Below are 18,490 nucleotides of genomic sequence, written 5' to 3'. Positions count from 1 at the left end.
ACCAATCACTGACGTATTTGAGGTAAAAAAGCATTCTGTGCTGTATGAATATGTCCCTCGTTTAAGAAACAGATTGGGTTTATTTACATTTGTGAAGGAAAAAAGATACCCTTCCACCCACCCCTAACCCTAACCCTAAAATAGATTGAAATGCAATAGATCGATACTAGGGTCATAATTATGGGTGACAATTTCATATGACACCGCTAGAAAAAACTGCCGTTCAAACCGAAAAGATCCCACAAATTTAATAAAAATAACATTGCAAGTGAGTCAGAGTCAGATACCAGATCACATAGTTGGAGTGAAAAGGCAATACAGAACATGTCCATACTGGACTTCCACTTGCAGCAAGGGATTCAATAGCTTACCTACAAAGCTAATTCATTTCTAAAGTAGGTTGATACAGTACAGTTTACACAGCTGTAAATGTTTAATTCAATAAAACAGATAGATAATGAGAAAAATCAATGACTTCCTGAACAAAAATCAATGTATAAATTCAGTTTGACTTACATTATTGAAATTCATGTGCTTGTAGGTTGGCCACCGAGAATAGTCACGATTTCGGTCATGCTCAGTTTTCCGTGGAAGAAGACGAAATGGGATCTTGTAGACTGAATATGCATCAAAGACCAAATATACAAGGGAGAATGAGATGAGTAGGAGCATAGAGAGAGGAAGTGGTCGAAGAAAGCAACTTGAAGACATGATGCGAAGTCTCTTCAAATTATAATATACTAGAAAAAGAAAAAAAGGAAAGAAAAAAATAAAAGAAAATTAATAAAAATAAAGTAAGAGAAAAATGCGAAAATATTTTTTTACAAATTAGATGAAAGTTTTTTATTTCATGAGAATACAAAAAAGATCAGGGAAGAACAGAGATAAGAAAAGAAGAGTAAGAAAAAAGAAAAAAAAGGAGGGGGAGGAGGCGATGGGCCACATATCCCAGAGCAAGTGGGGTGCTCAGCTGTGCCTCATGGTAATGACTGCAACGGTATTGCTGCAGAGAATGGCCAGTGCCACTCACTGCAGCAGCCACTCCAACTTGCAGTGCTCATTTTTCCCAATGGGCTGCTGTCATCCCTATTTTGCAGAGGAGATCAGTAGTATATATATCTTTACTACCCACTAGGGGCTAAACATAGAGGGGACAAACAAGGACAGACAAAGAGATTAAGTTGATTACATAGACCCCAGTGCGAAACTGGTACTTAATTTATCGGCTCCGAAAGGATGAAAGGCAAAGTCGACCTCGGCGGAATTTGAACTCAGAACGTAACGACAGACGAAAAACAGCTAAGCATTTCGCCCGGTGCGCTAACGTTTCTGCCAGCTCACCGCCTTAGTAGTATAGGGTCCTAGAAAAACCTCACGCCTCAATGGCAACCAACACAAACCGATAGTAGCTGGACAGGCTCCTGTATTTATTGATTTTTTTTCTCCTCTACATTATGGGCAGCAACCCCAGGGTTTGCAGTAGATACTGCAAGGTTGGAGCTCGAGAATGTGTTACTGCATGTGTCCCATACTAGAGATCTGCCTCCCTTGAATGGCTCAAGTTGAGATGTGAAGCCAGCTGTGTCAAACCCCTTCTGATTATGTCATTTAGCATGGTGTTTTGGAGGAATTGATCCATGCTACAGCTGCTCTGCAGCAACATCTGTGTAACTCACACATGTGGAGAGTAAAGTATCGGGCAACTTCAATATGGGTGCACACGTCATCTAGAAGGGTAGTAGTAGATGAAGAGGGCACTGAATTGAGCCATGTGCCTCTACTTGGCTACAAGGTGGAATGGAGGAATGCAAGGTGGTGCTGATCTAGTGATGTCTCTAGCTGCTCAAGGGTCGACTTGCATCTGATGTTGTCCCAGTTGCATTGGACATATATTCTGGGGGATGGCGAGCCCATCAGTGGTCCAACTGGCTAGGGCTGACTCCAATTTCAGGGCCACATCAGATATGGCTATCTCATGGAGTATCTTCCCAATGAGGGTGCAGCTGAAGGAGACCAAGGAAAGATACGTTGGCAGATCAGAGACCAAGATCCCTGAATCTAAGAGGCAGTTTAGCCTGTTGTCAGCCAGCATTGTCAAAACTGACATTGCACATCAATTTGGTACAGTACTGGATGGTGTTGCTGAAATCACAGAGGTGGTCTCTGAGAGAGCGATATGGTGCACAGTGGCAAGAACAGCAGCTTAGGCAGAGCAATTCCTTAAGAGGAAGAGTGCCGCCAAGTGCACATCAATAAGGTGCAATCAATTAATCATCCTGGACAAGCCCACAAGCTTGTTTTCTAGACACTCTATTATACCTTTTTGGGAGGATTGGGGGAACCAAGCATGCAGACAGCATCCTTAGGTGTCAGCTGAACCCTGGCCAAGACAGACTGGATACTGAGTATAGCATCTCGAAATTTGGCCTTGCTATAGCTCACATTAATCACCTCCTACTTGGATGGGTTGATCTCAAGTCCAAGAAGTTTTATAACCTGCTGAAGGTCCCTAACAACAGACTCAGCTGGGCCACCCAGGGTTGTGTCATCCAGGTACTAGACATTGAAGGGTAAGTGGACTGATCGGGCAACATTGTTGACAGCTAGAGCAAAAAGGAGTAGACCAAGAGGGTCACCCAGCAGACACTTGTGGAAGAAGCAATCCTGTTGTCAGCAGCTATGAACGAGCAGCGTGTACCATAGGAGAGGTATGTGAGTGGATATAATGAGGGGGGCATGTTTAGACATGTTTCCAAGATGTGGTTGCATTTGACACTATTGAAGGCATTTTTAAAATCCAACTTCAGTAAGAGGCAAGGAGATGAAGGATGTGTGTGCCGTATAAAGTGTCGGGCAGTATGGGCAGCAACCTCACAACCACTCTTGACTCCCATCCCCAGCTGGACAAGGATGAGTGCCTCACTCAGGTCATCACTGACTGATCTACAAACTAGCCAAGCTGCAAGATGAAGGAAGACATTTCACGCTGCTATAGGACAAATGCTTTCATCCTTTTTCTTCAGGACAATCAGGTTGGCTAGGAAGAGAAGATCTAGGGCATGACAGGGGAGATCCGCATAAAGAAGCCAGTCTGTCAAAATGGTGACAGATTGGAACAAGCATGTGTCCACCTTGGCAGAGTGTGCAAAATTAAATCTTTAGGGCAACCAGCTTGCAGGACACCAGCTCCACCACTGCTGCTCACAGGGAAGACTCTCATGGCAGCAGCCATGTCATAGTCAAGGCTGTGTCTCTGATATCCCTGATATTTTCTGGAGGGCCCGGATATCTGAGACAGAGAGCATCCAGAACATCTGGTGTAGGAGTGAGGACTTTGTCAGTTGAGGACAGTACATGCACTGCAGCAGAAAAGTACATGCACTTGCAGCTGACTGGGGTTCAAAGCTTTTTGTAAGAGTCTGAAGGGGCCTGCAAGAATGGCATCAGTGCCAGTGGGCAGCCTGAAAGATCTGAAAATAATAATTTATTAACCATTTAGCTTTTAACCAGCCAGACTATTCTATCTGCTTTATGTTCAAATTGGCCAGATCTGGTGTCTCACACCTAACCAACAACAACAATCTAAAAACAATCATATCATCAAAATCTTGAAGCTACAAAATAATTCATGATTAATTTAAAACAATGTGAATAAATAAGTAATTACATTTGACATTCTTCTATAGACCAACTTAATGAGAACTGACAGTATGCTCATTATTACAGGTGGAGACTTTGGTAGGATGATGGATTCTATGATATCCCTGGAGCCTATGGCTACGTCGAGCTGGCAGAATCGTTAGCACGCCGGGCGAAATGCTGAGCGGTATTTCGTCTGCCGTTACGTTGTGAGTTCAAATTCTGCCAAGGTCGACTTTGCCTTTCATCCTTTTGGGGTCAATTAAATAAGCACCAGTTACGCACTAGGGTCGATATAATCAACTTAATCCGTTTGTCCCTTCTGTGTTTAGCCCCTTGTGGGTAGTAAAGAAATAGGTATTTCATCTGCCGTTACGTTCTGAGTTTAAATTCTGCCGAGGTCGACTTTGCCTTTCATCCTTTCAGGGTCGATTAAATAAGTACCAGTTACGCAGTGAGGTTGATATAATCGACTTAATCCGTTTGTCTGTCCTTGTTTGTCCCCTCTATGTTTAGCCCCTTGTGGGTAGTAAAGAAATAGGTATGAGAATTGGGGAGGAGGTAAGGCTTCTGGAGTATGGTGTTGCAACTAAACAGTGTGCAACATAGACTTCAAGTTGCTAGCTAACCACCTTATTCCCTGCTAATCTGGTGAAAACTCAAGTCAGATTTCATTTTCATCAGAGAATGGAATGGACAGACCATTGTAATACCAAAGCTTTTCCTGGTGAACAATGCACTACTCAAGAAAAGTAACTTCAGAGTCAGGGCTAGGCAGGTAAAGAGACAGAAGACGACATGGAGAAGGAAGACATGGAAGCTAAAAGAACTCACAATTAGAATAGATTTAGAGAAATTCTACTTGTCGTGTATGACTGTAGAGAAAAAGATTCAGATACCTGGGGATTCCGACAAAATAACTTGTTTAAGGTTACAGATTAGAAGGTGATTTAGTGGTAGAACAATATGGCTGTAAAAGCTAAGAGTTACTTGAAAAACTTGGAAAGGTGTGAGTAGAGAGCATTATCAAGTAGCTAGAAGGGCAGCTAGGCGATAGGTATACTTAGTTTAAGGGAGAGGCAACAAGGAAGAAATTTTCACATGTACTGCAGTGTGAGAGAGAACTGAAATGTCATTAGGGAGAAATGTATCCAAAATGCTGAAGGGTTACTTGCCAATAAAGACAATAAAGTGGCATGAAAGTGCCATTATGAAAGGCTGTTGAATGTGGAGAATGCATGGGATAAAGAAGGGCTACCACATGCTGACCATACAGAGGGAATGGTATTTCAAGGCGGCGAGCTGGCAGAAACGTTAGCATGCCGGGCGAAATGCTTAGCGGTATTTCGTCTGCCGCTACGTTCTGAGTTCAAATTCCGCCGAGGTAGACTTTGCCTTTCATCCTTTCGGGGTCGATAAATTAAGTACCAGTTACGCACTGGGGTCGATATAATCGACTTAATCCGTGTGCCTGTCCTTGTTTGTCCCTTCTGTGTGTAGCCCCTTGTGGGTAGTAAAGAAATAGGTATTTCAAGTTGATAGCAGTATGGTAGATAGAATGATTAAGGACATAAAGGAAAAGCTGGTCTATCAAGGATAGTTGCAGAGATGCTTAAAATATTTGGTAAGAAAGAATACATGGTAATCACCCAGGCTGGATAAGCTATGAAAGTCATAGAGAGAGTCACAACATAATTGATTTGAAACAGTAAACCTAGATGAGATGCAGTTTGGCTTTGTGCCTAGAATAGGCATCATGGATGCAATCTTCCTAGTGAGACAAGTGAAGGAGAAATACTTGGCTGAGAGTAAACCACTATTCAGGGTATTCATCGATTGGGTAAAGGCCTTTTGACAGGGTAATTCAGTAATTTGGTTGGTCATTAAAGAGATTAGTTGAAGACAAATAGCTTATACAGGGTGTACAAACTATGTACGAGGTGGTATCAAAAAGTTCCTGAACTTGTTCTGTAGCATATCAACAGATGGCAGCACACAGTTGCATGCGCAGTGAGAGCTAGCAGTGACCTTCGTGGGGCAGTGTGCAGTGTACTGAGTGACATTGTTGTGTTTACTTTGCAAGTTGGGAAATTTGTGTTTTTGTGATCATGCGTATGCTGTGGTCTGAATTTATCATTAACAGGAACAAAGAGCCAATGTGAAATTTTGCGTTAAACTTGGGAAGTCTGCTACACGGACATTGAGCATGCTTTGGCATGATTACGGCAACAAGGCAATTGGCTCTATGCAGTGTTTCAAGTGGCCATGGGTACTTCAAAAGAAGAAAAATGGGATCTTTTCGGTTTGAATGGTAGTTTTTAAACATAATTTCTAGGTAACTAAAAAATTTTAAACTTTGTATACTAGTAGAATGTATTTATAAAACATCTTTTTCTCTTGGCTTTATTGAGAAAATTCTATAGTCTGTAAGATATTTGTTGTTTTTTTTTCTTCAATTTCTGCAATTTCAACCAATCAATGACATCTATTGAGTTAAAAAGCATTCTGTGCCGTATGAATATGTCCCTCATTTAAGAAACAGATTGGGTTTATTTACATTTGTGAAGAAAAAAAGATACCCTTCCCCCACTCCTAACCCTAAAACAGATTGAAATGCAATAGATCGATTCTAGGGTCATAATTATTGGTGACAATTTCATATGACACTGCTAGAAAAAACTGCCATTCAAACCGAAAAGATCCGAAAAATGTTCCTGGGAGATGATGAGCAATCTGGAAGACCTGCCATGGGTGTCACTCCTGGAAATGTGGTATTGTGCATCGAGAATTTGTTCCTCAGGGCCAGACCATCAATTGAGAGTTCTACTGTGACGTTTTGAAATATCCGAGGGAGAACATTCAATGAAAATGACTGGAACTGTGGATCACGATGGCAATGCAATCCGTCACTAAACTCTCCTCATTCATAAGATTCTTGCCATAAACATGGTATTGCTTCCGCACCTGACCTATTCACTAGATCTATCACCTGCTGACTTCCACCTCTTCCCCAAGATGAAAATGCAGCTCAAAGGTCGCCACTTTAAACCTCACTGTCGATATCCAGTGCAGAGCGCTGGAAGTCCTCGACTCACAGAAAATGACTACCAGGCCAGATTCTATAAGTGGCAGGAATGCTGGGACTGTGTATTGCAGTGCAAGGTGACTACTTTGAGGGAGATGATGTTAAAACTTATGTAAATAAGTTATTTTTTTTTATATTAAACATAGCTAGACTGAGAACTTTTTGAGACCACCTTGTACAAAGATACAGTCAGTAAAACGAGACTCAATAATGAATTCAGTGATAAAATTAGCATTAAGGTTGGAGTCCGTTAAGGCTTAGTCCTCAGGCATCTGCTAACTGTCATAGTAATATACAGTAACTAGCAGTTTCGCCCGGCGTTGCTCAGGTTTGTAAGGGAAATAACTATATAAGCATTTTTAGAGAGTTATAGCCAAAAAATAGCAAAAAAATGCATTAAAAATGGAAAAAAGAATTATGGTAAATTTTTTTTTAAATCGTTGACTCATCGGAGACATTTTTAGAGAGTTACTTCCCTTATATAATAGCGAAAAAATGCATTAAAATGGAAAAAAATGATGGTAAATTATTTTTAAAATCGTAGACTCATGCTAATACCCAGAAGGGCTCGATATGAATCACGACTATAAGATACCCGGTTTTGGTTAAACTGCACCGCAAAATGTGGGAGTAGTTAGGAATCTAAATCGTAGGAGACAGACACACAACTTGACTTTTATATATAAAGATATCACAGAGGAGTTAATAATACACTGTTTGTAGGAACTCCTATATGTAGCTTTCTCTACTATTGATTACTTATATACTCTTGGTAATAAGGTTTTGGAATTAAAAATAAACATAAAACAGTCTGAATATCATGCACTGACAGCTGCTCATGAGTTTTAAACAAATAAAAATGAACATAAATCATGTATAAAATAAATAAAAGAAACAATGAACTTATTAAAATTTGTTGTTTCATTGAACAGCTGAAATTTATTCGAAATCCTAGAGACAAAGTAAACAAAATAAAAAGGATAATCTCACATCATGTTTCTGAAAGATTTATTTTAGTAGGAAACAAACTCTCAGCACTTGCTGCTACCAATTAAAAGAAAGACAAAAAAACATTTCTTTAAGCAATTAAAAAAAGTTTTTGTTATTGTTTTGTGGCTTCTTGTTAACTGTGATTTCAGCTAGAACAATCTCATATTATTTTGCAACCATATTGAATTGAAACCATGATTTTGCGATCATGTGGATGTACACATGTTACAAGTATGCATGTATGTTTAAAGTATGGCCGTTTGCCAGCCCCGTCTGGCACGTAAAAAGCACCCACTACACTCACGGAGTGGTTGGCGTTAGGAAGGGCATCCAGCCGTAGAAATATTGCCAGATCAAACTGGGCCTGGTGCAGCCTTCTGGCCTCCCAGACCCCAGTTGAACCTTCCAACCCATGCTAGCATGGAAAGCGGACGCTAAATGATGATGATGATTGTATCTAGAACTACATTATTCAATATGTCCTTCCCAATTTTAAGATGGTAGAGTATGATTTAGTTGCTATTTCTGGCAGGTAAAAACAACCATATAAAAGTACTCTTAGAGTTCTGTTTTATTTTGATGGCATATTAGTTCGAGACTTTGTCATTGCTCTTATTTCTTGAAGATGATCCACACAGCTCAATATCATTGTTCTTATAGCATGTTAATCTCTATTTGTTATGATTCAATGCAGATTTTTCAAATATTTCTTTGAAAATCCTTGTCATTTTCAGGTTAACTTTAAGCTTACCCTTGCACCTACAGCATGGTCTTAAACTTCACTTTCCACCATGGAGCTGGTTGTACATGCATTCATATGCACATATGAATGTACATACGTATATGTATGTATGGATAGGTGGATGTGTGTGTGTGTGTGTATAGTTTTGTAAATTAATAGCCATGATTTGAATATAAAAAAAACCCCATATATTTGTAGACAACCCAAATATATAGAGTGAGTGTATATATGTATGTAAGCATGCACACACATACACTTCATCATCATCATCATCATTTTATATCGACTTTCCATGCTGGTGTTGCGAGATTAGATGCACTGTCATGGTCTGAGTCTGGATTAGATACACTGTTATGGTCTGAGTCTGGATTAGATATACTGTCATGGTCTGAGTCTGGATTAGATACACTGTCATGATCCGAGTCTGGATTAGATACACTGTCATGGTCTGAGTCTGGATTAGATACACTATTATGATCCGAGTCTGGATTAGATACACTGTCATGGTCTGAGTCTGGATTAGATACACTGTTATGGTTTGAGTCTGGATTAGATACACTGTTATGATCCGAGTCTGGATTAGATACACTGTTATGGTCCGAGTCTGGATTAGATACACTGTCATGGTCCGAGTCTGGATTAGATACACTGTCATGGTCCGAGTCTGGATTAGATACACTGTCATGGTCTGAGTCTGGATTAGATACACTGTCATGTCTGAGTCTGGATTAGATACACTGTTATGGTCTGAGTCTGGATTAGATATACTGTCATGGTCTGAGTCTGGATAGATACACTGTCATGATCCGAGTCTGGATTAGATACACTGTCATGGTCTGAGTCTGGATTAGATACACTATTATGATCCGAGTCTGGATTAGATACACTGTCATGGTCTGAGTCTGGATTAGATACACTGTTATGGTTTGAGTCTGGATTAGATACACTGTTATGATCCGAGTCTGGATTAGATATACTGTCATGGTCTGAGTCTGGATTAGATACACTGTCATGGTCCGAGTCTGGATTAGATACACTGTCATGGTCCGAGTCTGGATTAGATACACTGTCATGGTCTGAGTCTGGATTAGATACACTGTCATGGTCTGAGTCTGGATTAGATACACTGTCATGGTCTGAGTCTGGATTAGATACACTGTTATGGTCTGAGTCTGGATTAGATACACTGTTATGATCCGAGTCTGGATTAGATACACTGTCATGGTCTGAGTCTGGATTAGATACACTGTTATGGTCTGAGTCTGGATTAGATACACTGTCATGGTCTGCGTCTGGATTAGATACACTGTTATGGTCTGAGTCTGGATTAGATACACTGTTATGGTCTGAGTCTGGATTAGATACACTGTCATGGTCTGAGTCTGGATTAGATACACTGTCATGGTCTGAGTCTGGATTAGATACACTATTATGATCCGAGTCTGGATTAGATACACTGTTATGGTCTGAGTCTGGATTAGATACACTGTTATGGTCTGAGTCTGGATTAGATACACTGTTATGGTCTGAGTCTGGATTAGATACACTGTTATGATCCGAGTCTGGATTAGATACACTGTCATGGTCTGAGTCTGGATTAGATACAGTCATGGTCTGAGTCTGGATTAGATACACTGTCATGGTCTGAGTCTGGATTAGATACACTGTTATGGTCAGAGTTACATTTTACTCAAAGTGACTGCCTTGTTAGATGGGGCGGGAGGAGGGAACAATGTCTCACTGGTCAATTCAACTTTTGGCATGATTTCTATAGCTGAATGTGCCTTCTAACACCAACTATTTTACAGAGTATACTGAATACCATTTATCATGGTGCCAATACTGGAGAGATTGTCATGTCCTCAACATGTCTGAAGAGCATCCTCAATTATACAGTGACTTCATTTAACTCTTTAGTGTTCATATTATTCTGCCAAAATTAACCCTTTTTCATTCCCATTGTTTTGAACTAATCATGCATTATCTTGTAGCTATGAGATTTTGATGAGGTAGCTGTTAATTTTTCAAACGATATTGTAGGGTTGGTGTGAGAGACCAGATCTGGCCAGTTTGAACATAAAACAGGCAGAATACTTTTGGCCGGATATGGCCAGTTTAAATGCCAAAGGGTTAAGAAGTAATGATAGAAAAACAGGATAAGAGCAGTGAGGGTTATCTTTTATCTTCCATCTTTTGTTTCAGTCATTAGACTGCGGCCATGCTGGAACACCACCTCTAAGAATCTTTTGAATTGAATGAATTGACTCCAGTATATACTTTTCTTTCTTTTATTTGTTTCAGTCATTTGACAGTGACCATGCTGGAGCACCACCTTTAGTCGAGCAAACTGACCCCCAGCCCCTGCCCCAGGACTTATTCTTTGTAAGCCTAGTACTTATTCTATCGGGCTCTTTTGCCAAACCGTTAAGTTATGGGAACATAAACACACCAGCGTTGGTTGTCAAGCAATGGTGGGGGACAAACACACACACACAAAAATATATGTATGTATATATATATATATATATATATATATATATATATATGTATATATAAAATATTAGAAAAAAACACCTTTTATCAATTCAAAATGAATAATTAAATTACACCATCTAGAAAATTACATATATAGAAAAGTTAAAATTAAAATAACAATAGAAAGTAAAGATTAAGTAAATTACAAAAATAATATAATGTATATAATAGGTACCTATTATTTTAACTTTTCTATTATATGTAATTTTCTAGATGGTGTAATTTAATTATTCATTTTGAATTGATAAAAGGTGTTTTTTTTCTAATATTTTATATATATATATTATATTGTGTGGAATTTGATTTAGTATTTCTAAATTGAATTCTTTTTCCTTTTAAGTTTGGATTTTATTCCCTCAAATAATAATTATATATATATATATATATATATATATATATTTTATATATATATATAAAGAATTCAATTTATATATATATATATATCGATGGGCTTCTTTCAGTTTCCCTCAACCAAATTCACTCACAAGGCTTAGGTCAGCCCGAGGCTATAGTAGAAGACACTTGCTGAAAGTGCTATGCAGTGGGACTAAACCTGGGACCATGTGGTTAGTAAGCAAGTTATTTACCACACATCCACTCCTCAGCTGTCTCTTTTTTTTAGAACCTGGTACTTATTCTATCGGTCACTTTTGCTGAACTGCTAAGTAATGGGAATATAAACAGACCAACACTGGTGGTCAAGTGGTGGTGACAGGTAAACACAGACACAAAAAAGCACACACATATATATTATGTATGTGTGTGTATATATAAAGACATAGGTGCTGGTGTCATGTAAAAAGCACTCAGTACACTCTCAACCGTGGAAACCATGCCAAAACAGACTACTGGAGCCTGAACAGCCCTTCAGTTGCACAGCTTCTCTCAAACTGGAGAACCCATGCCAGCTTAGAAAACGGATGAATGATGATGATTGATATATATATATATATAGGCGCAGGAGTGGCTGTGTGGTAAGTAGCTTGCTAACCAGCCACATGTTTCCGGGTTCAGTCCCACTGCGTGGCACCTTGGGCAAGTGTTTTCTGCTATAGCCCCGGGCCGACCAATGCCTTGTGAGTGGATTTGGTAGATGGAAACTGAAAGAAGCCTGTCGTATATATGTATGTGTGTGTATGTGTTTGTGTGTCTGTGTTTGTCCCCCTAGCATTGCTTGACAACCGATGCTGGTGTGTTTACGTCCCCGTCACTTAGCGGTTTGGCAAAAGAAACCGATAGAATAAGTACTAGGCTTACAAAGAATAAGTCCCGGGGTCGATATGCTCGACTAAAGGCGTTGCTCCAGCATGGCCGCAGTCAAATGACTGAAACAAGTAAAAGAGTAAAAAGAGAAAGAGTATATGCATTTACTCTTTACTCTTTTACTTGTTTCAGTCATTTGACTGTGGCCATGCTGGAGCACCGCGTTTAGTCAAACAAATCGACCCCAGGACATTTTCTTTGTAAATCTAGTACTTATTCTATCAGTCTCTTTTGCTGAATTGCTAAGTTATGGAAAGTAAACACACCAGCATCAGTTGTCAAGCGATGTTGAGGGGACAACAACAGACACACAAAAATATATACACACGCATACATACATACATATGATGGGCTTCTTTCAGTTTCCATCTACCAAATCCACTCACAGGGCTTTGGGTGGCCTGAGGCTATAGTAGAAGACACTTGCACAAGGTGCCACACAGTGAGACTGAACCTGGAACCATGTGGTTGGTAAGCAAGCTACTTACCACACAGCCACTCCTGTGCCTATATATATATATATATATATATATATATATATATATATATATATATATACACACACACACACACACACACACACACATACATGACATGGGCTTTTTTCAGTTCCTGCCTGCCAAATCCACTCACAAGGCTTTGGTTGGCCCAAGGATATAATAGAAAACATACTCAAGGTGCAACGCAATGAGACTGAACCCGGAACCATGTAGTTTGGAAGTAAACTTCTTACCACACAGCCACATACAATGGGAGGAAACAGTGTGATTAGGGTGCAAGGCTGGTAGAATTTGACAGAAGAGTGCTGGGGGTTGGTGTGGGGGAGATAATGAAAGGAGTTACATGCATGCCAGTGTGAGAGAGAAAGAGAGAGATGGAGGGTAAGAGAGCTGGAAAATATCAAGAATGATGGATGGTTAACAATGAAGATTCTGGGGGGGGGGGGGGTCGTGATGACTGGCAGAGTATATTGGATATAAGCGAATCTGACCTGATGTTCCCCTTTATACACAGGCTCAATATTATACTTTACAAGGAAGGGTGAGTGTCAAGAGAGATTAAAGGATCAGACACATCTATTACCATTTCTATACCCTTTTGTTACCGGCTTTGGCTCTGTGGTACAAATGTTTTGTTTTCATAAGTTTTGAATTAAAATCTTCCACCAAACCTTAGTCATAGTTTATGTTCCTAACACTAGCTGAATGATAACTAAGTTATTTTATTAAATTCTTTGTTATATTTAAAGTAATTGAAAGAAACACAGAGCACCTCAAAATAAATACAGTAATGAAAGGGTTAAATGGACAGCTGGTATATTGTAATGAATAGAAGAGAGTAGATAAGAAGAAGATAAGTGACATAGTAATTAATGGGTGATAGAGATGTGTGGTTGAGACAGGGATGAATGAAGCAGTGGGAGGTGAAACAAATAGAAGCTGATCAGAAGTGTATAACACAAGGGATTTAACTGCAAACACACACACACACACACACACACACACAAGGAAAGCCCATCCCACTCAAAAGGTCCCTGAATAAGGGTTGTTTAACCCTTTCATAACTGTATTTATTTTGAGATGCTCTGTGTTTCTTTCAATTACTTTAAATATAACAAAGAATTTACTAAAATAACTTAGTTATCATTCAGCTAGTGTTAGGAACATAAACTATGACTAAGGTTTGGTGGAAGGTTTTAATTCAAAACTAATGAAAACAAGACATTTGTATACAGAGCCAGAGCCGGTTTCAGCCGGGTTGGTAACGAAAGGGTTAAGGATGTTGAATGAAACACCCATGCTTCCTCTCAACACATGGCTATGATGCTCCCCCACTACTTCTGCTCATGATCAAAGATGCACATATTGTCAGCCACTAAGGGACATGCTCAACTGGTTACGGTCAAAACAACTGACAAGCAAATCTGTGGTATTGAGCAGAATACTTGCTGTAGCCCATCTTTTATACCAAAACAAAACATGTACATGATAGCACTCCCAATCAGTTAAGATCAAATACCATGAGAGCCACTGCCTGGTACTGCACCAAAGCAATAATAATTATTATTATTAGCATTGTTATTACTCATGTTGTCGATGTTACCTCTAGTCATATTATCACTAGTACTCCTATTATTATAATCATCATCATCATCGTTTAGCATCCACTTTCCATGCTAGCATGGGTTGGACGGTTCAACTGAGGTCTGGGAAGCCAGAAGGCTGCACCAGGCCCAGTCTGATCTGGCAGTGTTTCTACGGCTGGATGCCCTTCCTAATGCCAACCACTCCATGAGTGTAGTGGGTGCTCTTTACGTGCCAGACGAGGCTGGCAAATGGCCACTATCGGATGGTGCTTTTTACATGCCACCGGCATGGAGGCCAGGCGAAGCTGGCAATGGGCACGATCGGATGGTGCTTTTTACGTGCCACCGACACGGAAGCCAGTCGGGGCGGCGCTGGCAATGGCCACGTTCGGATGGTTCTCTTACGTGCCACCGGCACTGGTATCACAGCTACAATTTCCATTGATGTTGATCGATTTCGATATTATTCTATTTACTATTCTCCTTAGAATTGTTATTTTGGTAATATCTATTAAGCATGCATTTATTCAATGAGGCTATGATGGATTCAATATTAGGCAGTGAGAAGTAAGATAATTTGAGGGTGGATCTATTAAGGATAGAGTAGTACTTATGGTGGTGAGGAAAGTTGGAATAAATGACGTCGAGAAAGGGCCTGGGTAAACCCTTAACATTTAAAGAGAAGAGTGGGGTGGTATACCAAAGTACTGTTCTCCCTCCACTTTTATTAGGTCATCAGGAAGTGGGTGTGGATTTATGTTTTTTGGTTGGAGTTGGTATTGAAGATTCTATTTCATTTAAACGTTATAAGATGCACCAAGTGTAAGCTATGGACACATAAGAGGTGCAGCAATGTCAAAGGAAGGCTAACTAGGAAAATGGTTTTTGTATGTGGCAGATGCTCAGGAACAATTAACACTGAAAATGCTCTGAGACCAACTTCCATCACTTTCCAGGGAGAAAAGCTAGAAGTAGTTGATAGTTTCCGTTACCTAGGTGACCAAGTCAGTAGCGGGGGCGGGTGCGCTGAGAGTATAACTGCTAGAGTAAGAATAGCCTGGGCAAAGTTTAGAGAGCTCTTACCTCTGCTGGTGACAAAAGGCCTCTCGCTCAAAGTAAAAGGCAGACTGTATGATGCATGTGTACGTACAGCCATGCTACATGGTAGTGAAACTTGGGCTGTGACTGCTGAGGATTTGCGTAAGCTCGCAAGAAATGAAGCTAGTATGCTCCGATGGATGTGTAACGTCAGTGTTCATAATCGACAGAGTGTAAGTACCTTGAGAGAAAAGTTGAACCTAAGAAGCATCAGTTGTTGTGTGCAAGAGAGACGTATGCGCTGGTATGGTCATGTGATGAGAATGGCTGAAGATAGTTGTGTGCGAAAGTGCCACACCCTGGCAGTTGAGGGGACCTGTGGAAGAGGTAGACCCAGGAAAACCTGGGTCGAGGCGGTGAAGCACGACCTTCGAACTTTAGGTCTCACCAAGGAAATGACCAGTGACTTAGACCTTTGGAGGTATGCTGTGCGTGAGAAAACCCGGCAAGACCAGTGAGAACAGTCAAAATCAAGATCAAACCAAATTGAGGTTGATCAACATCAGGGCCCCCGTGCAGGTGACACGTAAAAGTACCATCCGTTCGTAGCCGTTCGCCAGCCCTGTCTGGCCCCCGTGTAGGTGGCACGTAAAAGCACCATCCGTTCGTGTTCGTTGCCAGCCTGGCCTGGCCCCCGTGCCGGTGACACGTAAAAGCACCATCCGTTTGTGGCCGTTTGCCAGCTCTGTCTGGCCCCCGTGCCGGTGACACGTAAAAGCACCATCTGTTCGTGGCCATTTGCCAGCTCTGTCTGGCCCCCGTGCCGGTGACATGTAAAAGAACCATCCGTTTGTGGCCGTTTGCCAGCCCTGTCTGGCCCCCATGTCGGTGACATGTAAAAGCACCATCTGTTCGTGTCCGTTGCCAGCCTCGCCTGGCCCCCGTGCCGGTGACACGTAAAAGCACCATCCGTTCGTGGCCGTTTGCCAGCCCTGTCTGGCCCCCGTGTCGGTGGCATGTAAAAGCACCATCCGTTCGTGCCCGTTGCCAGCCTCGCCTGGCCCCCGTGCCGGTGACACGTAAAAGCACCATCCGTTTCGTGGCCGTTTGCCAGCTCTGTCTGGCCCCCGTGTTGGTGGCACGTAAAAGCACCATCCGTTCGTGTCCGTTGCCAGCCTCGCCTGGGCCCCGTGCCGGTGACACGTAAAAGTACCATCCGTTCGTGGCCGTTTGCCAGCTCTGTCTGGCACCTGTGCAGGTGGCACGTAAAAAGCACCCACTACACTCACGGAGTGGTTGGCGTTAGGAAGGGCATCCAGCCGTAGAAACACTGCCAGATCTGACTGGGCCTGATGAAGCCTTCCAGCTTCACAGACCCCAGTTGAACCGTCCAACCCATGCTAGCATGGAGAACGGACGCTAAATGATGATGATGATGATGATGATGATGTTGCTTACTTTTTAGTCAACCTGATTATATATATTGTTGTTGTTGTTGTTGTTGAACAGTACAGTCGTGGCCAAAAGTTTGGAACATAGGTCTGAAAATTAGAATTTTTATATCAAATATCCAAAGTTATATTTAATTTGTAATATATTATTACTCAGGTCTAGAACTATATTTTTGATATTACCTATTTTTTCTTCTCAATATTGGAACCATTGGGTTAGTTATTAGTTAGGTATATCTTTACATTGTATATATTTGAATCGAATTGTACTTGAGCATATCAACTTCTATGTTTTCGGTATAGGAGAGTACGATTTTGCCCAAAAATCGCATTTTCAAAATCTTAATTTCCCCGCCCCCAACTCACCCTAATTTCTTAATTTTTAACTTCTTTTCAATTTTTTTTTTCAATCCACATAGAAAAATACAGATATTACAAATCTGGGAATTTTCTTTTTTAAATCGCATCTTGCATGAATATAATAGGGGTGTGTGAGAGGTGGAGTTAATACACCACATTTTAAGCTTTTTATGGTTCCTAGTTTGGGGATGTTATATCCATGCTATTAGGGTATGGGTGTAGTCAAGATAGATAGTTCTGAAGCCAAGAGTTAGATAAGAATGTAATGTTTTGTGAGAGGCACAAACTGCAAGTGCTAGGTGACATGGTTATTAAATATTTCTTCTGTTGCTGATAGATCTGAGATTCTAATCGATAGAGCTTTAATTATGCTATTAAAAACAGATTTATGGTGATTTGAGTATAAAATAATATATTTTAGGTATTCATTAGGTTTATGGTAGGGAGAGTATAAAGAAACATTTAAAGCTAATGTAATATCTAGAAAATTAGCTATTTTATTGGTATTCTCAGATGTAGTAGATAGGTTAAAATTAGCTAAGAACTTATGTAGAGCCATTCTGGTTTTTTTCTAAAGCTGGTTTAGAGAGGCCCATGGCAATCAGGAAAGTGTCATCCCTATATAGATCCCTTTGGATAGCTACAAAATACATGCAGAGTCACTGGAGGAGGTAAAGCCTCATGAGATCTGTGATTTGAGAGGAGTCAGAGGAGCGCATAGTTATGTCAAAGAAATTATTATGTGATGCCCTGAACCAAGGTTTGTTATTAAAGATAGTCAAGGTTTCTCTAGCTGCTAGAATAACATCAATTTCTAGAGGAGTAACGTTATTTTTCTAGTGAGAATAAGGGCTTTATTAAGGAGGATGGGAGAGATAAAGACATAATAATTGTTAATGTCAAATTGTACAAAAGAAGAATTGCTCTTGTTATTTAGGAAATGAAACTAAGCCATTATTTCACCTGTACAAGACTATAGGTTAACATTCAATTTCTTCTTAATTGCTAGTATTATTAAAATATTTTTACTAATTCATCCAAGGTCAGATCTAGTAGGGCAGATGAGTCTTATTGAGGGTTTGGTAATGAAATCTGGCTTGTGATCTTTGAGACTGAAAAGTGGCATTTTTGTGTTATGGGGCTCTGATCTATCACCCACTTCCAACTTGCAGACCAGCCCACAATGTTGGTTATTGATGGTATTAAGGGCAGATATCAAGACTTGTGCAGGTCTTTTCTAATGAAATCCATATAATCCTCAATGGTGAGTGAATATAAATTTCCTGTCTTATCGGAAAAGA

The 18,490-nt window shown here is 40.4% G+C and overlaps 1 protein-coding gene across 4 annotated transcripts in view; it reads right to left on the bottom strand.

Moving 5' to 3' along the window:
* Nucleotides 1–18,490, bottom strand: part of LOC115209428 — a 92,324-nt gene that overhangs the window by 40,517 nt on the left and 33,317 nt on the right. For all 4 annotated transcript variants that reach the window (XM_029777841.2, XM_029777843.2, XM_036500905.1 and 1 more), the window contains one exon: nt 517–740. In XM_029777841.2, the coding sequence (XP_029633701.1) occupies nt 517–740 (224 nt within the window). The remainder of the gene's footprint in view (nt 1–516; nt 741–18,490) is intronic.

The sequence above is a fragment of the Octopus sinensis genome, linkage group LG3 (assembly GCF_006345805.1).
Source record: "Octopus sinensis linkage group LG3, ASM634580v1, whole genome shotgun sequence".
NCBI classification, from domain to species: domain Eukaryota; kingdom Metazoa; phylum Mollusca; class Cephalopoda; order Octopoda; family Octopodidae; genus Octopus; species Octopus sinensis.
Note: the sequence above shows the minus strand (reverse complement) of the source record. Positions and strands in the feature narration are given on the sequence as shown.